The 22,649-nt window shown below is 42.1% G+C and overlaps 2 protein-coding genes across 2 annotated transcripts; one reads left to right on the top strand and one right to left on the bottom strand.

Moving 5' to 3' along the window:
* Positions 1–359: 359 nt before the first annotated feature.
* Positions 360–8,612, bottom strand: arpc5lb (actin related protein 2/3 complex, subunit 5-like, b). The gene is made up of 4 exons (XM_073052591.1): positions 8,282–8,612; positions 5,922–5,994; positions 2,946–3,122; positions 360–2,083 (listed from the first exon to the last, which is right to left on the bottom strand). Exons 1-4 carry the CDS (start codon positions 8,419–8,421, stop codon positions 2,021–2,023), a joined length of 453 nt encoding a protein of 150 aa, XP_072908692.1. The 5' UTR covers positions 8,422–8,612; the 3' UTR covers positions 360–2,020.
* Positions 8,613–8,760: 148 nt separating this feature from the next.
* Positions 8,761–15,621, top strand: rpl35 (ribosomal protein L35). The gene is made up of 4 exons (XM_073052592.1): positions 8,761–8,900; positions 10,637–10,773; positions 11,735–11,816; positions 15,436–15,621. Exons 1-4 carry the CDS (start codon positions 8,898–8,900, stop codon positions 15,583–15,585), a joined length of 372 nt encoding a protein of 123 aa, XP_072908693.1. The 5' UTR covers positions 8,761–8,897; the 3' UTR covers positions 15,586–15,621.
* Positions 15,622–22,649: the final 7,028 nt, after the last annotated feature.

Raw genomic sequence — 22,649 nt, 5'->3', positions numbered from 1 at the left:
CAAGATGAATTTCAAGTTTGTAAATGGTATACATACTTTGACAATAAATTTATTTTGAATTTAGGACTATATGGTGTGAAACAAATTCACATCATACCCATCTGTTGGTGCAGGTTAGTGTTTCATAATTAGCTTTGCTAAGTGAAGCCAAAATGATTTTTTCTTTAAAAAAAAATTAGTTTAGCCAGAAGACTAAACTAGGATAATTTCCATTCAAGAGTGGTGTAGTCTTTAAAAAAAAGCACCAATGATGCAATCAGCTGAGATGAATCATGAATGGACTTTCTAGGAGTCTATTGGCTGACATTTGCTGTTAACGCACCACCACACTCAAGCACAAGTTTTAACCAGGACAACAATTTTCATTTTTAATAGTGCCTTTAATGTAGAAAGACAATCAAAGGTGCTTCATTGGTATAACTGGACAAAGTAAAACACCAAGCCAAAGCAGATTAGGAGTGATCAAAAACATGGGGTGTAAGGAGACAGCAAAGGTTTAAGGAGGGTGTATAGAGTCTTGGTTGCTATTCCTAAGTAAGAAGAGGCCAGTCATTCTCAAACCAGGTTTGATAAGCCATCACCATTAACCTGCATGCAGCACAGGTGCTTGGGAAGCAATGTTTGAAATGGTTTCTCTTAAAACAAAAACAAAGGGACTCTCTGATGTCAGTGTGCATGGATTTGAAACCAGTCCAGCTGGTTTGCAGTTTACTATGACAAGTATTAGTTCAGCAGCACTCCTCACTGGCAGGGTGAGGCAGATTAAAGTTTACCAAAGAAGGCAGAAAGTTTCCCTCTGCATCTGAAGTTAAATGTACAGCTAATTTCAACTGCATACAGGGTAGCTGAAAAGAAGTGAAGGAATACAGAACTTGCAGAAAGATGTATCATCTCAATGGAATAAACATGTAAAGGCCACTGTCCTCCTTTTTCACGATATACAACTCAACCAATTTATAGTTTTAATACATTTTTGGAACAGCAAAGTCATGCCTACAAATGCAATACACATACAGCTGAAGCAAAATGTTTCCTAAAATTCCCCACTGAATCTGTTGGAAAAACTTCTAGTAAACATTTTTTTCACTCAAATATAGAGAACAGAGGTAATTGTCATAAAAATCACCTCTATAAATGTGACCAAAGCCACCGTACTAACATTTTTATTTCTCATCTCAGCCAACGTTCTGAGCAGTGCACTTCAGTGCCAGTTCAATGCATTATTAGTACAGAATGGCCACCACCAACTTGGTTTAAAAGTCTTATTTTTTGTTTCAAATTTAAATTTTTTAATTATTAAATTTAAGCCAACAAAATTATTCATGATACTCCCAAGGACACATTTACTCCAGCATAGAATTATTTAATACATCCAGTAGGCTTTTTTCACTGCTTCCTTCAAATCAAACAATTTTTTGATGCATTATGATACAAAAGCTATCCACTAAAAAGATCCAATTTTATCTTGCAGCAGGCACTTTACAATGAATCCATTGCTGGCATTTCAGCTAATAATATTGCCATACGTATCAGACTACGTCTATCTAACTGTACAAACAAAAACTAAAGTGGAAGTGACCCAAAGAAATGGAACATAATACTGCATGTACCGACACTGAAGTCTTAGTCCACCAGTACTCCGTGGCACAAACAATTCTGGATAAAAATCCCTAAAACTCCACAACACAAACACTACAATGTCTTATCACTGTTTTCCCATTGTGTGAATGTGTCTTTATTAGTTACTATTTGGTTTCAAAACATTTTCAAAAGATAAAAGCAAAAATGGTCAAAAAAAAACTTAGGATGTGCAAGACCTTGCATGTCATACTTGGCCAAAACATAGTAACAAATTTTCCACCACAGCCTATTAAGATAAAAAGAGCATTCCAACAGTTTTTTTTCAAAATAATTTCATTTAATATGAATTAATCTTTAAAGATGGGTTCAGATATTTCTCTTTCGCTGTTCCTTCCTCCTACTTTTCAGCAGCTTTCCATCCATGTGAATGTATTACTTTTCAAACAGTTTTTCTTGCAGTGAGAACTCGTACTATGCAGCCTACTCCACCCACTGCTAACGCCTATGAAGAGGAGAAAGGAAACGTTCAAGTTTCACGCTAAAAGCAGTATGACTACATATGGCAAGTTCACACATTTAGTTTGATGTGATACCTCTCCACTCAGAAACCAGCATTCAACCAAATTACATACTCAGATCCCCAAAGTGGCTTGCAAAGGGTTCAATTCTCAATTTTTATTTATTGAGATACAGTGCACAATAGGCCCTTCCAGCCACGCCACCCAGCAATCCCCCGATTTAACCCTAGCCTAATCACAGGACAATTTACAATGACCAATTAACCTTCTAACCAGTACGTCTTTAGACCGTGGGAGGAAACCCCATTCGGCCACGGGAAGAACGCTTGAATTCCTTACAGGTAGCGGCAGGAATTCAATCGGGTTGCTGATACTGGAAAGCTAACCACTAGCCACTGTGCACAGTGAGGTTCTAGGTTAGGAATGAATGAGTGATCATAGAATGCTTGTTGGTGCTTGTTTTAAGAATGTTGTCCAAGAGGTTCAAGCTCCCAGCCCAAGAATCATTAGATTTATCATACCTCTTTTTTTTTTTTTACAAAATTATGAAACAAGTCTTGACTCTCTCCGTACCACATTAAAGTGTGGCTGGATTATGTGCTCCTTTGTGGCACACAGCCAAGATGCACTCTCAGGCATTTAATTTCAGCAAGAACATTTATTCAAATTGTAATGTTAATTTTATCTTGGCCTACTTTCCCCATGTACATTTTATCTAGCAAAAAATTATCAAAATGGCAGCAGAGTGACAGTGCCCACATCTTTCCCCTGTCTTTCCTAGATGTAGCATATTTTGGAGAAAATTTTTAAAGAAAAATACAATTAAAGACAAAGGAATTGATTTACCTTTTCATGCCACTGCAATAATATCGCACTGCTGTTTTCTGTGGGTTTTTCAAAGCCTTTATAAATGTATTTCATTAAAAGGTCAACACCATTTCTATCTAATGACTTTACCGCCTGTTCTATTTCACTACTTTTAAAGGACGTAAGGACTTTGAGAACTATTCCCTGTGCCCGTTCCTGTGAATGAAACAAAATTACATATTTTATTAAAATGTGAAATATGTGGTATATCTAGATTAATCTAACAGTTCCAGTTCTAATATTTCACAACAATATCAATGAGTCATATCAATTGTGATAATCATACAAAAATGGAAATTTAAATGAAACTTCGGGACTTTTTGGAATATACTGTAGCAATTTACTTTTTAAATCAGGTTTTCCTTATTCAGTTGACAAACTTGAAATCATATTTTCTCCCAAATCCCCAGGAAGTTATATCATACAATGTCTGATGTCTCATGACATTTATGTCACAATACAATAAAGCACAAAACAGGCCCTTCAGCCCATCTAAACCATCCAAAACTTTTTATAAATGATCTGGATGAGGAAGTGGAGGATGGGTTAGTAAATTTGCTGATGACACAAAGGTTGGGGGTGTTGTGGACAGTGTGGAGGGCTGTCAGAGGTTACAACGGGATATTGATAGGATGCAAAACAGGGCTGAGAAGTGGCAGATGGAGTTCAACCCAGATAAGTGTGAGGTGGTTCTTTTGGTAGGTCAAGTTTGATGGCAGAATATAGTATTAATGGTAAGAAGCTTGGCAGTGTGGAGGATCAGAAGGATCTTGAGTTCTGAGTACATGGGACACTCAAAGCTGTTACGCAGGTTGACTCTGTGGTTAAGAAGGCATAGGATGCATTGGCCTTCTTCAATCATGGGTTTGAGTTTAAGAGCCAAGAGGTAATGTTGCAGCTATATAGGACCCTGGTCACAGTCCCCACTTGGGAGTACTGTGCTCAGTTCTGGTCGCCTCACTACAGCAAGGATGTAGAAGCCATAGAAAGGGTGCAGAGGAGATTTACAAGGATGTTGCCTGGATTGGGGAGCATGCCTTCTGAGAATAGGTTGAGTGAACTTGGCCTTTTCTCCTTGAAGCAGCAGAGGACGAGAGGTGACCTAATAGAGGTATACAAGATAATGAGAGGCAATGATCGTGTGGATAGTCAGACGCTTTTTCCCCAGGGCTGAAATGGCTAGCACGACAGGGCATAGTTTTAAGGTGCCTGGATGTAGGTATAGAGGAGATGTCAGGGGTAAGTTTTTAAAAAAAAACCACGCAGAGTGATGAGTGCATGGAATGGGCTGCCGGTGGCAGTGGTGGAGGTGGATACAATAGAGTCTTTTAAGAGACTCCTGGATGGGTACATAGAGCTTAGAAAAATAGGGGGCTATGGGTAAGCCTAGGTAGTTCTAAGGAAAGGACATGTTTGGAACAGCTTTGTGGGCCAAAGGGCTTGTATTGTGCTGTAGGTTTTCTATGTAAACTATTAATCTGCCTAGTCCCATCGACCTTCATCCAGACCATAGCCATCCATACACCTATCCAAATGTTGAAATCGAACTCAAATCCTCCACTTCCACTAGCAGCTCATTCCACACTTTCACCATTGTGAAGAAGTTCTCTGTCATGTTCCCCTTTCACCCTTAACCTCAAATTCTAGTCTCACCCAAAAAACAAGTTCATTTTGGATTTTCAAATTACTCCCAATTTCATAAACTGAACTCCTTAGGATCAGGAGTACAGGACGGCAGAGCTAAAAAGTGTTATGCAATTCTGAGGATAAATATTACAGGGCAGTGTACTAACTAGAGCAAAAAGGCAAGATCAATTAACCTATACATCCTAGTGGCAAAGTTCTCAAACGAGTGGCAAAACAAGAGATGTTAATTGCATTAATGCAAATACAGTGACAGTAAACTTACCTTTGTAAAATGAACAACTAAGATCATAAATTCCCTCTGGTCCCTTGTTCCCACTATTGGAAACATCCTCTCCATGTCCACTCTACCTAGGCCTTTCTATATTCCAGTTTCAATGAGATTCCCCCCCACCCCCCCCCCCCCCCAGTTATTCCAAACTACAGTGAGTACAAGCCCAGAGCCATCAAACACCTTCCCAGAATCATTCTCGCTTACCTGTTCTGGACCCTCGATAATGCCAGCACATCTTTCCTCAAGTAAAGGGCCCAAAACTGTTCACAATACTCCAAATATGGTCTGACCAATGCCTTATAAATGTCCCAGCATTACATCTTTTATATTCTAGTTCTCGGGAATGAATGTTAATATGGCATGTGTCTTCCTTACTACCAACTCAATCTGCACGTTAACCTTTAGGAATCCTGCATTAAGACTTACAAGTACCTTTGCACTTCTTTCTGAATTGTTCCCCATTTAGAAAATAGTCTATGCCTTTTTTCCATCTACCAAAGTGCATGGCCATACACTTTCCTACACTGTATTCCATCTGCAACTTCTTTGCCCTATCCAAGTTCTTCTGCAGACTCTCTGCCCCATCGACACTACCTACCCCTCCACTTACCTTTGTATTATCTTCAAACCTGCACCAAAGCCATCAACCAGATTATTAACAATGTGAAAAATAGCAGACCACACACGTTGTGGAATTCCACTAGTCACCAGCAGCCAATCAGAAAAGGCTCCCTTTCTTCCCACTCCTCACCTTCAGCTGGTTTAGCCAATCTTCTATCCATGCTAGTACCTATCTTATAATACCATGGGCTCTTGTTCAGCAGCTGCAAGTGCAGCACCTTACACAATGCTTCTAAAATTCCAAGCGAACAACTCTCCTTTGTCTATCTTGTTATTACCTCAAAGAATTCCAACAGACTTGTCGAGATAGAGACATTCTTGAAGACACGCCAATGCATTTTTGGCTACATTTATATGCATCTCATAGCTCCCAGCATTTCAACACTTTGGGGGAAACAAAAATCAGCTTTAAGTACCTTGACTGCTTGATTCTTCATGTTAACTGGTGGGTTCCTTAAAGCTGCATGTAATGCACTAAGCATGTCACCTGTTCATTTCTACAGGTCAAGGAAGATCAAGTGATATCTCATGGACAGGATGGGCCAAATGGCCCCTCTGTGCTGTACAACACTGAATCAGCAGCAGAAAACCAAGCTGTTCTGTAGGTACAAATTTACATGTGAGTAAAGACTGGAATGAGCTACATACATCAGTTATATATTTTACTATGTAACATCTCTGTATTTACATTATGAGTAACACATGCAAAATGCTGGAGGAGCTCAGCAGGTCAGGCAGCATCTATGGAGAGGAATGCTTCAGCTTGAGACACTTCATCCGGACCTGGTCTTGCCCCAATGCCAACTGTTTATTCCCTTCCACTGACCTGTTGAGTTCCTCTTGTATTTGTGTTACTCTGGATTTCCAGCATCTGCAGAATCTCGTGTTCAGCATTTAAATTAATGCCCTTTGAATAACAAGCAATGTCAATCATCAAACATGATGCGTAACATTTTAGTAATTACACAAGCAGCAATTTCCCAATACATAGTAATCCTTGATTTCATGTTTTCACCAACCACTATCAAGTGATTCAATGCAAAACTATGCTGGTCACAGATTTTCAGGATCTCAAAAATTGACGATTAATCCTTCTATTTTCCATGTAGAAAAGTATCTGTTCAGTTATAAAGCACTGCACAAAATATCATCAATATTAGACAAGACATAGGAGCAGAATTAGGCCATTCAGCCCAGAGTCTGCTCCACCATTCCACTTCTGATTTATCATCCCTCTCAACCCCATTCTCCTGCCTTCTCTCTAACTTTTGACACCCTGACTAATCAAGAACATATCAACTTCTGTTTAAATATACTCAATGACTTACCCTGCACAGCAATGAATTCCACAGATTCATCACGGGCTGGCTAAAGAAATTCCTTCTCATCTCTGTTCTAACGAAATGTCTTTCTAGGCTGAGGCTGTGCCCTCTGGTCCTCAACTCCCCCACATTAGAAAACACCTTCTATGTCCACTCTATCTAGGCCTTCTAATATTCAATAGGTTTCAATGGGACAACCCCCCCCCCCATTCTTCTAAACTCGAGTACAGGCACAGAGCCATCAAACACCCTGACGAAGTATCTTACCTTAACAATGGTAAGAAAAGTGCAAGCTGTGACAAGTAACATGAAAGACTTCCCTTCTTAACTTAGGTCACACAATACTTATGGACAAAGTCACGGTCACAAGTGCATTAACATTGAACACAATAGTCATAACTTCAGACTCTTAAATGTCTAAGAAATAGCAATGGGATAAATTGAAGATGCAAGGTGGGAGAGGGTGGAGAAATGTGCATTTTCTCCTAATCGGTTGTTTCAAGAAGATAAAGATTCCTCACGGGTCCTTCCCTGAGCTAAATAACACGTAAAGCTAGTAAAACCTCATCTTAAGACACCAGTTTCCGACTGCATAACGCCTCACCAATCCCTTTACATCAACTGTATAAATCCGGCAATTTCACCACAAACTTTAAAAGGGAGGTCCACAACAAGAAGGTTCGTAACCATTCCAACTTTAGCAGGATCTAATCGCCCAGCTGTGCACGTAGAACAAAGAGCACGATTTTAAAACATTTTATATCTTAACGCTAAAGGTGAAACATTTGAATAAATGTCAAGCAGCACAGGTTGTTGTTCTGAATCACCAGAAATCTGAAACTTTCTGCCTGATCCAGTTGAGAATTCTTTTTTTTTGTTTTACAATAACTTTTAAAACAAAAGAAATGCTGCAAATAGCACGTCAGACAGCATTTGTTCAAAATATTTCTGCTTTCTAAATACTTCCAGCTCTGAGTGAGACTCATGAACCTCCTTCACGAATGTTGCTGGGCATCTCCGATTATTCTCGAGTTTTATTTCGTCTATCCAGTGATTACTTTTCGACACAAGAAGTCGGGAGAGTCGAGGCTTCTTGGTGTTAGGCAACACGCCTGCCAGCCAAAAAAATGAGACATCCTGAGGTATGTGAGGGCGTGGGGACGCCCTGGGTTAATTCACCCTGTTCCCGGGAGGCGCTGTCACCACCTCGGGTCTCTGCATTTCATTCACAGGATGTGGGTGTCGCCGACTCGGCAGCTGATAATTGCCCGACAGAGATAATGTTGCCCCGAGACCCAAGTCCGGTGGGACTGGAGGGCAAACCCCACGGGCAGGATCAGCTCCCCGAACATCTCACCTACTGAACTGAACTGGGAGGTGGGGACCCATCATCGGGGTCGCCCCCCTCACCGCGGGGGCCGGCCGTGAACTCGGAGCCACCCTGTAAAGGATATTGCCTGATGAAGCCATCCACCTCCCCGGAGTCGGGGCCCTGCTGCTCGGCCGCCTCCTCCTGCTCGTCCACGAACTTGTTCTCGTCGTACTCGTCGATGTCGACTTTGCGGAACCGGTTGGACAGCGTGTTCCTCGCCATCTCCTTCCCGCCAGTCCTAGTGACGGCTCAAGGCCCGAGCGTGAACCGGGACGACTCCTTGCCTTGCCTTCCCCAGTCCTGCCTCCACCAGCCGCCGTCCTGCCTCCTACTCGACCGGCGGCCGCATTCAAATCAGCGGCGGCTGCCGACTGCCCCGTTCCAGCGCCGGGCCTCTCCAACTTCGCCCTGGAACCGGAAACTGCCTCAGGACCCTATTTGAAGGGGAGAATGTAAAATAACCTAATTTTAAAAAGGAACATTACCATGACTTTTATTCCCATTAATTATTTTAAAATGTAATCACTCATTTTTTCATAAGGGGTTTTGTGCTGGATTTAAAGTCAAAGCTGAAAACCTGCGTTATTTGCTTGAATTCGCGCTCTCCCTCCCCGCTGCAGCAGAAGGTGGTAGCGCCGGTCACATGGTATGGCTGGCCCCGCCCCTCGCGCTCCCTTTCCTGCGCCTGCTCCGACAACATGGTAGGTGACCCGAGCGGCCGGTGGGAGGGAGGGAACCAGCATCCGACTCCATCCTCTGGCCCTGGTGGCCACCGAGCTCGGCTGTTCACTTCCAGCGGTGCCCTGGCCACCGTCCCGCCGGCTGCCGCTGCTACTGCGGGCGGTTTGTGTGTGGAGAGGCTAGGAGGTTCGCCGGGGCCCGGGATTTGCAAATGGCGGCGGCCTGGCGTCCCACCCCGGACTAGGGGCTCCCGCGGCGTTCCGGACCGGGGACTCCTGTTAGAGTCCAGGTCTGCCCCGGTGTCGGAGCGAGGGAGGGGTGGTTCTTGTTTGGGGTCCGGCCTAGAACTGGGGGGGCGGGGAGTGGGAGTTCTCACTGGCATTCGGCCTCGGACCAAGAACTTCTGTTAGAGTCGTGTCCGGAACGAGTGAGGCGGGTTGCCGCTGGATCCAGCCCCGTGCCGGGATCTCCTGTTCAAATCCGGCTTTGGGCCCGCAGAACAACGTCTTATGTTTATTGTGTCTAGAGGTAGTCCTTAACCAGTCGTGAAGTGAGTGGCTGGGAACTGGGTGGAACAACCTCTAGTTTGATTTTCTTAGTCAAGATGCAGAGGTGTTGAAAGGGGATTAGGTGCCTTGATAGGTGGTGGTAACAGTTAAAATGTACAACCTACTTGTGTGTAGTGAGACATTCGGGAGCTGGAATTTACCATGATGTTGTCCATGCAGTTGAGAGGCTTTGCTGTCTATATGGTTTTGATGTTCCAGAGCTGGTGTAGAGCAGTAGGCCAGGGTGCAGCAGTTTTCAGTCTTGGGGGTGGTGTTCCTTTCTGATACCAATATCTGATTGAGTACTGCTGGTGTCAGTGGCTGTGGATCTGCTGTGTCTAAGTGTTGAGTATTCCAGCATGCTGTTGCTTAGGTTGGTGCAATGGCAGAAGCCAGAAGGTAAGATTTTTCATTACCAGGGAGTGTGCATCTCTGGCCAGGGTTGCTCATTCCTCATGCTTTTGACTGCTTTCATTACACTACCGAGCACATTTGATCTTTGGGAGATTGGTAGGTAAGGAGTACCAATGTTGTGTTGCTGTGCCTGAATTCTAAATGGTTGATGTAGTAGAGTGGATGCATAGCCTTCCAATGGAGAAATGAAGATTTTCTTAAAGTTACGGTGGAGCTGGTCAGGAGCAGTGGAAATTAGAAAATGATACAATATGGAGTGATGTTCTTGAACCCACTGTGCCTGAGGCAGAGTAAACCTGGAGTTTATTACCCAGATCGGTGGCCAGATCAAATAAAATTTTGGAATTGGTATAGATCACAGATCTGTATATGACCCTATCTACCAGCATGAAAGGTAGATGGGGCCATAAAGAGAGCTTTTGGCCCATTGGCCTTTGTAGGTCAAAGTATTGAGTACAGGAGTTAGGAAGTTGTGTTGAAGTTGAATAAGGATGATGAGGCCTAATTTGGAGTATGGTGTGCAGGTCAGTGGGTTTGGGCAGATAACAGTGCAGCGCAGACTGGATGGGTTGAAGGACCTGTTTCTGTGCTGTAGTGTTCCTTGACTAGTAGCTTTGTTGAATAAGGGTCAATGGGGGTAGGATTACTGATCAGCCATGATTGAAGCTTCTTGATACTCTTGTTCCTGAAGCAGCATCTTGTGTTACCTTGGACGTTGTTGTTGCATGTGGAGTGTGAGTGGCCTCTGTTAGAGCCTTGGTCGGTGACAGTAACACGTCTCTGTTCTGTAACAGGCCAAAATCAAGGCACGTGATCTGCGCGGCAAGAAGAAGGAGGAGCTCCTGAAACAGCTGGATGACCTCAAGGTCGAACTTTCCCAGCTCCGTGTTGCTAAGGTAACAGGGGGAGCTGCATCAAAACTTTCCAAGATGTAAGTAAAAGCATGAGAGTTTTTGGACAAGCCAGTTTTTAAGATGCAGCAAATCGAGCTGTGTTCAAAGTCTGTCAGGTCATGAGTGCCATCAGAAAGAAGGTACAACAGTACCTCTACTTTCTTAGAAGTTTGCGTAGATTCGACAAACACTTCAACAAACTTCTATAGATGCACTGTGGAGAGTATTCCAAACTGGTTGTATCACAATTTGGTATGGAAACATCAAAGTAAAAGTGTACAGAGAAATGGTGGATACAGCGCAGTCTATCTGTCACAGACAAAGCACTGCACCATTGAGCGCATTTACAAGAGTGATGAGACAAGAAAACAACATCCATCATCAAGGACCGCACGCCCCCCCCCCCCCCCCCCCAAACTACCATCCAGGCCATGTTCTCTCTTCGTCACTACTGTCAGGCAGGAGGTGGAGGAGCCTTAGGACCCACACAGCCAGGTTCAAGAATAGTTATTACTCGAAAACCGTTAGGCTCCTGAAGTAGCATGGGCAGCTTCATTTATCTCAACTCTGAACTGGCTCTTCAACCCATGAGTTTCAACTTGTGCTTTTAGTTCTTTTTTCCAAGTTTTGAACATTGGTTGCCAGTCTTTGTTTATGTTTTTAAAATTCTATTTTATTTATATTGCTATAAATGCAAGAAAATGAATCTCTACTATATGCTGATGTACATACTGTGACAGAAATACTTTGACTTTAAAAAGATAGTAAGGGCTTGAAAAAAGTTGTTGTTGTGCTTAGTGGACTTGAAGTTGATGCCTATGACACCAAGGCTTTCTTAAGAGTTTAACACTTTCAAATCTTGGGATTGGTGTACGCTACCCATTTTAGTATTTGTTGGTGTTTGAGCTGAACCAGCGAGTCAGGCTTCCATGACCCTGATACTTTGTGAGATGTGTGATTGGCTACAATAATTTTTTTAATTTCCCCTCACTCCTGTAGCCGTGTAGTGCGCAAGTCCATCGCTAGAGTCCTTACTGTCATCAACCAGACACAGAAGGAGAACTTGAGAAAATTCTACAAAGTAAGTTGGATTATTTTTGTAATGTACCTGTTAAACATGATCCTGTAATATCGCGTGTAAAAATGGGGGAGAAAGTGATGAATCCTAGCAGTTTGGGGCATGAATAACGGACTTATTTTTACTATTTTGTCCTCCGTGTAACCATACAAGTTCTAAAATCTTCCCACATTCTGGCTTCTGTCTCCTGCCTTTCCAGTCATAATGAAGGGCCTTGGCCTGAAACATTAATGTGTTAGTTCCTCTCCATATGTGTTGCTTGAACTGCTGAGTTCCTCCAGTATTATTTTGTGTGTGTGTTGCACTGGAATTATTTTTGTAGTGAGATGTCACTGCTTCCTGGTATCCTTGTGTTTTGTGTGGTGATGCTTCTGTGAAGTATTTTCAGATATTTACTACATTCAGAGTCCTGTCCATGCGTTTCTAGATTTTTCCTACCTGAATTATGTTAACCCACACCCCGTGATCCATCCGGGATGCAAATTTTTGCAGTTTCCAGTGACCTCCACCGGACAGTAACTAGGTCTGAGGTGGTGTGTGCTGTCAGATGTATGTTTTGCACAAAATTAGATCTTTGCTTGCGTTTGTTATAAAGGTCTGCAGTGCCATTCAAATCAAAGTGACTGTACTTTGAGCTGGGGGGCCAGAGGTAGATAAGGATGGCCTGGTAGCATAGAGGTTAGCACAAACCTTTATGGTATTGGCTTTTTTTAATTTGGATTCAGAGTGGAATAGGGCCAATGACCAATTAGGCTACTAATCAGTACGTCTTAGGACTGTGGGAGGAAACCCATGTGGTCACAGGAAGATACAAACTCCTTACGGGCAGTGGCGGGAGATAGTGGTTCAATTCCCGTTGCTACCTGTAAAGGTTTTTGTATGTTCTCCCCGTGGGTGCTCCACTTTTCTACATTCCAACGATGTGTGGGCTAGGGTTAGGACAATCCTCAGCTCTATCCTTGCTGACTGGATTTGACTCAAGTGGTGTATATTCAATGTACATATGACAAATGAAGGTCAAATCTCCATTTAATTGTCTACTAGGAAAGACAGTAAGGATGTACTACAGGTGCCCCCCGCTTTATGAACGTTCACTTTACACCATTTCGCTTTTACAAAAGACCTACATTAGTTTTTGCATTACAAAGAACATTTTTGCTTTTATGAAGATTTTTCCCATATAAATTAATGGTTCTTCGCTTTATGTCATTTTGGCTTAAAGAAAGGTTTCATAGGAATACTCTACCTTTGTAAAGGGGGGACACCTGTAGACGAGTACAGTTTGGTTCATTGCTTTGGTTGCTGCTGGGTTTTCATGTGGCCTGGGTGAAGTGTCTGCTTACCAAAGCAAACCAAAATGACCTTGCAAGAGTACCTTATGTATTTTCCTGCTGAGGATGTTCTATGAGGCTGTGGTGGCCAGTGCTATCATGTTTGCTGTTGTGTGCTGGGGCAGCAGGCTGAGGGTAGCAGACACTAACAGAATCAACAAACTCATTCGTAAGGCCAGTGATGATGTGGGGGTGGAACTGGACTCTCTTGACGGTCGTGTCTGAAAAGAGGATGCTGTTCAAGTTGCATGCCATCTTGGACAATGACTCCCATCCATTCCATAATGTACTGGTTAGGCACAGGAGTACATTCAGCCAGAGACTCATTCCACCGAGATATAACACTGGGTGTCACAGGAAGTCATTCCTGCCTGTGGCCATCAAACTTTACAACTCCTCCATTGGAGTGTCAGACACCCTGAGCCAATGGGCTGGTCCTGGACTTTATTTCCACTTGGCATGATTAACTTATTATAATTTAATTATTTATGGTTTTATATTGCTATATTTCTTCACTATTCTTGGTTGGTGAGGCTGTAATGAAACCCAGTTTCCCTCGGGATCAATAAAGTATGTCTGTCTGTGTTCCTATTGCTCCAGATCTATACAAGCAGTGGGGAAGTTGATGTGTTGTCAGGTTCTTCTGTTGCTGTTCCTTTTCCAATCCATTTCAAAGTACTCAGTTGAAGTATGAAATCAACATTTATTTGTACAACATCCTCTTGGCTCCTGGGTTGCAGGTGGGGTCAGGCAGGAAAGTCTTAGAATTATTGATCTGCTGTTGCTAATGGAAACCCCAATGTGCAAAAGTGGTGCTCCAGTTAAGGATGTTCCAGCTAAACAAAATTTTAATTGTAGTACAAATGTAAAAAAAAGTTTATTCTGGCCTCTTAATTGGTCCTATTTCTACAAAATCACACAGATGTCCCTGGAATGTAGATTTAGTTCTGAAAGGGTAGAATTATGCTTCCCTTGGTTGTACTATGTTGTAATTGGGTGAAATTATCCAATCTTACTATTTTAAAAACAACTTGGACATGGTTCTTTGGATAGCAATGTTGGAAATATTGGTTGTAATCTGAATGAACCTAATTTTTTTGTGTGTAGTAGTCAGTCCTTCAATAAGGTTTCTGAACTTTAGAAAGTGTTATTGTCCACGGTGATAATCGCAAGCTTCTGTTACTAAGTCATTCTTTATATGTAGGAACAGAGATGTTCTGATTCCCCCCCCCCCCCCATTTAATCCTTATCTTATTCATCGTTCCCCTGTCCCAAAGGGTTTCTTAAGAAGAGGCCTGTTTTAAAATATATATTCCATTGTTTCCTCCTGTTTTCTCATTCTAGTGCCAAGGCAGATTGTTTAAAACATTAATTTTAAAAGGATATCTTCTGGAAATTGGCATAATTGAAAATCTAGAACTTACTGTGTGGATCACAAATTCCAGTCCAGAAGGAAGCTTTCCCCTTCCTCCTGGTTAGCTGACCCACAGAGAAACTCGGCCATGCTCAATGCCATCCAGAGCTGTGGAGTTTATAGGCATCCCTGGATTTTTATAAGAGTTCTGTCCCTTCTAATTATTTGTGAGCCAATTTCTTATGTTTTCTATAGGTGCCCATGTAATTATTCTTACATTTCGTGCACTAATTTCCTTAGTACTACCCATAATTAACCTAACAATATATGCCATATCCAGTCATAAATGAATACCATGAAACAATATTTTCATTATTGCCTTGTATTCTTAATGATGCATAAGAAATTTGGTGTAAAGGTATTCATAACCTGGAGAGGTCCTGAATGTCTGGATGCTTATAATTTTTAATTGGATGTACGATCTTCACTGTCCACTTGTCTTTGTGGCTTCAATTAGGCTTTCATTACCGGATTTTTAGTATTACCTGGCATCTGGTCACATGCCTTTTGGAAATCTAAATACACTACATCTACATGTTCCCCTCTGTTAGCCCTCTGCCAAAGTGGAGATGCTCTTCATAAAACCATGTCAGCTAGATTTCATTATATTCAGACTTAACTGATCAGTTAAGTCTTTGATAATTTACCTGTCATGTTCATAAGTTCCAAAGAGGTGAGCGATAAAACTGGTTGAGTAAATGAAGAACCCAAAAGATGAATGTATTGTTAAATTAAAATGTGAATTATCTTTCTGTGCTGTCAGAATGGTGGAATTGGTGTATTTGTTTGGTTTTTTTTGGTGATGGGTAGCCAAAAGTCTGATGTGCTGGTGGTACTGAGCTGAGTCTGCTGACTAAAGTTATCCTTCCACTCTTAGGGCAAGAAGTACAAGCCTTTGGATCTGCGACCCAAGAAGACCCGAGCCTTGCGCCGACGACTAAACAAGCATGAGGAGAGTTTGAAGACGAAGAAACAGCAAAGGAAAGAGCGTCTGTATCCCATGCGCAAATATGCTGTAAAAGCATAAAATGTTCACCCACAACTTATTAAATTTAAAAACTTGCTCATGTCTTCGTTGAATGATTTTGTTGTATTTTCCTAATTAAAGGGAATTTGTGTAAATTGTGAGTGTTGAGGAATACTGCACACACCCTATCCCCTTGTCCTTCTGTTGATGTATGTACTCGGGTAATTTTGGGGAGGGTTTGAGGAGAGATCTCATTGCACAACAAATGAATTCTCTGAAGAACCTTCAACAAACCGCAATTTTAATTGAAATCTGATTAATTCCTTGGGAAATATTCTGTGATAGTGTTAGGATGATTGCGTCTGGCTTCAGAGTGCATGGTTTATTTATTTATTTATTGACAGAGTGGAGTAGGCCCTTCAAGTCGCAATGCCCAGCAATCCCCAGTTTAATCCTAGCCTAACCTCGGAACAATTTACAATTACTGATTAACCTAACAGCATCTTTGGACTGTGGGAGGAAACCCACGTTGGTCACAGGGAGAACATACAAACTCCCATTGATTTGATCACAGTAGCTACTGTCCTTTATGCTGAAGCTGGCATTGGACAAGAAATCCAGTAACTACCGTAGCATTGTAAAACTCAGGTAACTAGGCAGGCTACCCTTTCCTGCAGATTCTAGCCATCACAGTTGCTTCTACTTTTATCAGTTTATGAACTTGACATTTCACTGTTTGACAGAAGGACATTGATCTGTGTAGGAATTCAAGGCAGAGCGTCTGTGGTGGGGGATAAACAGCTAATGGTTTGGGTCCTGAAACACTTCCTGGTGAAGGGTCTTGGCCCAAAATGCTGACTGCTTGTCCGATGCTGTCTGACTTGCCGAGTTCCTCTGGCATTTGTGTGTATGTGTTGTGCAATATTTCTTGCATCTGCTGAACTTGTGCTTATGATCTGTGTATGTGTTGAGAACTCAAATCACCCTCCACTGGAATGAAATTGACTGGGCAAGGACATCCATTCATAAGGTTTGCTTCTGGCGATATTTTGGTTGGACCTGCCTTCTAATGTGATACGTTTATATTTGTGTACCACCGGCACTGTAGGAATACTTTTGAATGGTATTGGAGAGACTTGGCTGCAGATTTGCTGAGTTTTTCTTTTACTAAAGGATATGCATGAGATTGGGTGGGGAAGAAAGATTTTTTTTGTTGGACTTGGAGCTGGATTGGATAGTGAATATTACCACAGTAGTTCCAGAAAGTGTTTGAAATGTTACGGTAGTAATGATAGTTTAGGTCATAAAGTAAAGATGAAGTAACTGATTGACAGTGTGCACACTCCTTCTCCAGTGTTAACTTTCTATTTTAATTGAGATGCAATATATTTAGGCTTAATGCGTAATTAAACATAGGTGATTGTGGTGCAGGGGGTGAGAATGAATGTGTTAAAATAGCTATCTGGATTCTGTCATTAATGCTAACATTAACGTACCTGACATACTGCCAGGGAAAAAGGATTAAACTGTTTCATTCAACAGAAGTTTGTATTTCAGAAATTTTAAAATGCCTATAAATAGTAAATTTATGCATTAAGGACAGAAGAACATTTAAGTTCTCTGATACCAGGATGTTCTAATATGGAACCGGGACAATGTTGTAAGGTTACATTGGCAAGTTACAGTTCAGTTGACTGCGGATGAAAGTCTGAGGCTTTGAACTCACTTGTCTTGGATGGGTGGTTGGAAGTTATTTGGTTCCTGCTGATTAACTCTTTTGTGTTCACAAATTATTAGTTGTTGACCATCATGGAAAGTGTTTTAAAATGTATTCAGTATAAAGGCAGACTGAGCAGCTATTGATGGTGCACACAGGAGATTCTACAAATGCTGGACATTCAGCATTACACACAAAATACTGGAGGAATTCAACAGGTCAGGCAGCATAGTTACTGTCTGATCTGCTGAGTTCCTCCAGCCTTTGATACATATCTCTCTGCTTTACCTATCCTGCCCACCTGGACACCTCCCTCCCCTCCCCCACCTTTTTATTCTGGCATTTTCCTCCCATCCTTTCCGGTCCTGAGGATGGTTCTTGGCCTGAAGTGTCAACTGTTTATTCATTTCCATAGATACTGCCTGACTTGGGTTCCTCCAGCACTTTGTGTGTTTCAATGTAGCTAGCCTTTTACTTAAAAATCTCCCCTCCTTTCACAGTGCGTTACAGCAACTACCTGCACAGTTATTCGACAACACAAGTACAAATAAGAGGAAAATCTTTTGAGTAGAACCTACATTGCAGTGCTTGGGATGATTCCAATCGTACTTGAAAATCTGATAAAACAGGAGGAAGCATCTTGCTCACTTCCATCCCACTCGTTTTTAAAAAAAGAGAAAAATTGGCTTATCACATGTATATTGAGAAATACAGTGAAATGCATCAAATCAGGATTGTGCTGGGCAGTCAGCATGTCTTGCCATGCTTCCAGCACCATCATAGCATGCGAACAACTCACTAACCCTAACCCATACATTTGGGGAGAAACCCATGTGGTCACAAGGAGAACTTAGGACAGTAACAGGAATTATACTGTACTGCGTTGTGCTAATGAATAAGCTATCATCCCTGGGCTGTCCTTTTCCTCCTCTTCCCCCACCCCCAAAGTCATTACCCAGTTCTCTGGGATATTTAAATCTGTTTTAGCAGCTTCTCACACAGTGCACCCCACGTTGTTTAAGTTGAATGCTTGAGTCGTCTGTATTTGCTGCTTTCTGACCTTGGTCCATTGTGTTCCAAAGAATTGTACCATATAATTCATCCTGCCTCTATTCCTGTGATCCCTTAGGAATGTTGGTGGAAGTGTAAATAGAAGCAGGAGTACATCATCCAGACCCCGGTGTCTGCTCAGCCAGTTAGTATCCCTTGATTCCTTTATCATAAAAAAAATCAGTCAGGCTTGAATGTACTTGACAACTGAGCATCAATAATCCCATTGAGTAGTAATTCTAGATTTAATTCACTTAAGAATTAAACTTAATTAGTCATAAAAGTTCCCTAAACAGTGGGTGAGAAAATTTCCTTCTGGATCTACTGAATGGCCGCCACCCTATTGAGTGTATCTTAAAGTTCCTGTACCTTGAAGGTGGTAGTGTCTTGGGTGATGGGGGTTATTAATGATGGATGTCACCTTTTGAAGGTGGCCTTGATGCTGAGGAGGTTAGTGCCCATGATGAAGCTGACTGAGTTTGTGACTTTCTCCAATCTTGTGCTGCAACCAGTTAGAATGCTCTCAACAGTACATCTGTAGAAATTTGCGAGTGTCTTGGTGACATACCAGATCTCAAACTCTTGATGAAATTAAGCCACTGTTTTGCCACCTTTGTAATTGCATCAATATGTTGACTCAGGATAAGTCCTCACTGATGTTGACACCCAGGAACTTGAAACTACTCGCCCTTTCTACTCCCTAGCCCTTGATGAGGACTGGTGTGTTCACTTCCCCTTCCTAAAGTCTAGTGGATTCTTTGGTCTTGTATTGCCTGCAAGGTTGTTGGGACACCAGGCCCAATAAGACACATCATTCTTGTTCTTAAACGCACCTGCTCAAAGCCAACTTACTGAAAGTTTGCCTTTTAAATTGCTTTTTACTTGCACATTAATGTTGCAACTTGTGCATAAGGACAGGATCCTTAGAGTAAGGTAAGAGACCTTTCAGTTTCTGGCACTTTATAAAAACTTGCTATGCTTTCACCAAATTAGATGCCCTTTATTTTTATAATTCAGTTGACCATATCTTCACACATTCACTTGGTCTTCTTGTACCTCTTGAGGCCACTGTTCTCAACAAACTGGCACCCAACTTTGTATCAGATAAACCCCAATATACAGTTCTCCCTGGTTTGCAAGCACGTGTAATGTAACATCCTGGGAAAGGTTTCACTGCTAGTGTAAGTGTAGTGTTTGGGTTATGGTTAGAGCTACCAGGTGCTTTGGAATGTCAGTGGGAGATGAAAAGACTGGAGAGAACTGGTCATAGGATTCGACCTGGTGAGGGACCATGATACAATGGAGCAAGGTACCGAGATTGACAGAGGATTGGTGAATATGAATTTTGGGAAGAGGAGGTCCAACTTGTGCACATTTGACTTTAATTATAATTGACCCTTGTTTTTTCTTTGCTAACCCTTTAGTTAAGATTAATAAATATAATTCCTTTAATCGTATGCAGTATGTCTTATTTCTTGGCATTAAGTTGTAACGGTGGCAAATTACACAGCATCCACACAAACCAGGGTTAGGGGTGGGAGAGCTGACTCGATCTCTGGTTTGGCAAGACTGGAGTGTGTATTCCCTAGACTTAAGCAGGTAAGGAAGCTGGCAGTCTTTCATATACAATGAGAGTTTCCTGCTTGGCATTGCTGCCTCCAACAGTGCCCTTGGGTCAGCTGCAGGGTCATCAGCCAGAGGCCTGTGTACATTGATGCTTTGCTCCCTTAGCCCTGCTACAGCTTTCAATGGGGTTAGTCATTCCCCCAATTAATGACCTTTCTCCTCAGCCACAGCCAAAAGCTGTCTTTTTCTGCTGCTTCAGCCTACTCTCTAGTGGCCTTCCTGAGCCTCGCTCCAGTCACTGTTGCACCCTGGAGTAACCTTGCCATTGATATACTAACAAACCCTTGACATCCTACCTCCACAGGGTTAGTGATGGTCCTCCTTACACTCAACTGCCAGGTCTGAGTACTTAGGCTCTTCTGCTCGTGGGCAGCCTCCACTCCTCCCAGGGATGGTTCACTCAATGAAGACAACTGTCTTGGTGGCTATGGACCACAGTACTATATAAGGGCAGAGAGATGTCATTTCCATGGGGAACTGTGGCTGGCTGCCGAGATCTGCCCTCATGTTTCACTCCTTGTCTGTGGAGAGGAACTCCTGGGTGAGGTGCATTCAGCCTCTTACGAGCCTTAACAAATGGGATGCGTTGTCATCCCACCTGCAGGTCTCTAGGATCTCGGCCAGCTTCTTTAAGACCTGGTCGTGCTGCCATCTCTAGCGCCCTTGCGACAGCGCAGTCTTGCATCCTGCTAGGATGTGTTGGAGGTTGGCATTGGTGATATCACACAGGGTCAGCTATCCTCACTGCTGAACTAACTGGGGACAGGGCAAGGTATTTTACTGAATCCTTGGAGTAAAATCAAAGTGCATACTAGGAATGTCACCATGTGCAGCCCTGAGATTCATTTTCTTGTGGCCATTCACAGTAAATACAAAGAAACACTATAGAATCAATTTTTAAAAATGCACACAAGACAGGCAAACAACAAATTTGCAAAAGGCAAATACAAAGTTAAAATAATAAATAAGCAATATGGAGAACATGAGATGAAGTCCTTGAATGTGAGTCCATAGGTTGTGGGGACAATTCAGTGCTGGGGTGAGTGTGAACCTGGTGGTGTGGGTCCAGAGGCTCCTGTACCTCCTCCCTGATGGCAGAACCATAAATGTGTTCAATGGTGATTGAGTAGTTCTTTAACCATTTGAGGCAGCTGATATTCCCCATAGAAGATGAGGATTTATTTAGAGATACAACATGATTACAGGCTCTTCAGGCCCAATGAGCCTGCATTGCCCAATTACATTAATGTGACCAATAAACCTACTAACCTGTCCATTTTTAGAATGTGGGCAAAAACCCACCCAGTCACGGGGAAAGCATACAAACTCCTACATTCAGTGGCAGAATTGAACCGGAGTTGCTTGCACTGTGATAGTGTCACAAAATTGTCACATTTCTCCAGATATGAGTTTTAATGTAATAAACTTTTGAAGAAATTGATCTCCATCCATTAACTGGGAGATTAGTAGCATTGAAAAATGCACAAATGCAAGCCCTGCACTGATTCTGGCAGCATCCTGCCTGTGACAGCCTCCTGCTGCTTTGCATTCACTATCTCCTCCCAAATCTCTGGCAGTACATTAACCCAAATCTGTTCTCTAATTTTCCTTCATAACCTCTAGTGGGGCTTGTTATTGAAGGTCTCGATATACCAGATTCACTGGTTTCCTCTTTATTTGTCAATCCTGATTTCTCTTTTGTAAACCAACATCAAATCAAACCAATCTTTTTTTTGTGCCATGTTACCATTTACTGAAAACTCACAGCAATTTCTAATTATTGATGATGAGCTAACTGATATTTTCTTCAAATCGTGTTGGTTACATCAGCTGCCATTTAAGTAACCGTTGTAAAATAATTTCAGAAATGACAGCCAATTTAGTCAACTATTTCTAAATCTTAACATGTATGTCATGGAGTGTTGCAACGCATAAACAGGCTCATCTAGTCCATGCTGGCCTGATTTTCTGCCTACTTGTACCCAGACCAGAGCCCTTCAAATCCCTCTCATCCATGTACCTATCCAAATGTCTCTCAAGTGTTACAATTTACCACACATCTACAATTTCCACCTGAAGCTCAGTTCTGGTAATTTATTATTTTTCAGGCGCTTTAAATTCCCTAATAGTTTTTATTCTAATGCTAACTTCTTTAAGCTCACTTAGCCTGGTGGTGAGTTGCTTTAACATCACCCTGAAAAACAACACTGCTAATCAAGAGTGTAATGGGACCTCAGTCCTACGATGAGACGTCAGCTCAGAACCTTCTCAGCCCAAAAAGTTGGCTGTTTATTTCCCTCCATAGCTAGCTGCTGAGTTCCTCCCGCCTTTTGCGTGTGTGACACTCAAGATTTCCAGCGTCTGAAGAATCACGAGCTTAGAGCAAGTGCTTGTCCTGGCAAAACAAAAAGGCATCACATAAGAGCAGATGAAACAATGAGCAAAAGTTGGTGATTTGTCTATAAGGAATATGTCCTGGGAATCTTTCTGGGTTTCATTTGTACCGTTTCATAGCAATGCTGATAAAATTCCAAATCCCCAGTTGGAAACACTGCCTCCCAAAATAGTAGGGTTTTACATTTAAACCTCAGCCATTATATACTTTATTAATTCTTGATGCCAACCTAGTCCAATGTTAAAGTGGCATAGCTTGGGTAAATCTTAAAATACTATTTAAGCTTTGACTTTAAAATCTTGGTAACAGATAGGCTTGATAGATTTGTCAACTATG

Source organism: Hemitrygon akajei, chromosome 7 (assembly GCF_048418815.1).
Source record: "Hemitrygon akajei chromosome 7, sHemAka1.3, whole genome shotgun sequence".
NCBI lineage: Eukaryota > Metazoa > Chordata > Chondrichthyes > Myliobatiformes > Dasyatidae > Hemitrygon > Hemitrygon akajei.
This window is presented reverse-complemented; position numbering and strand designations above follow the sequence as displayed.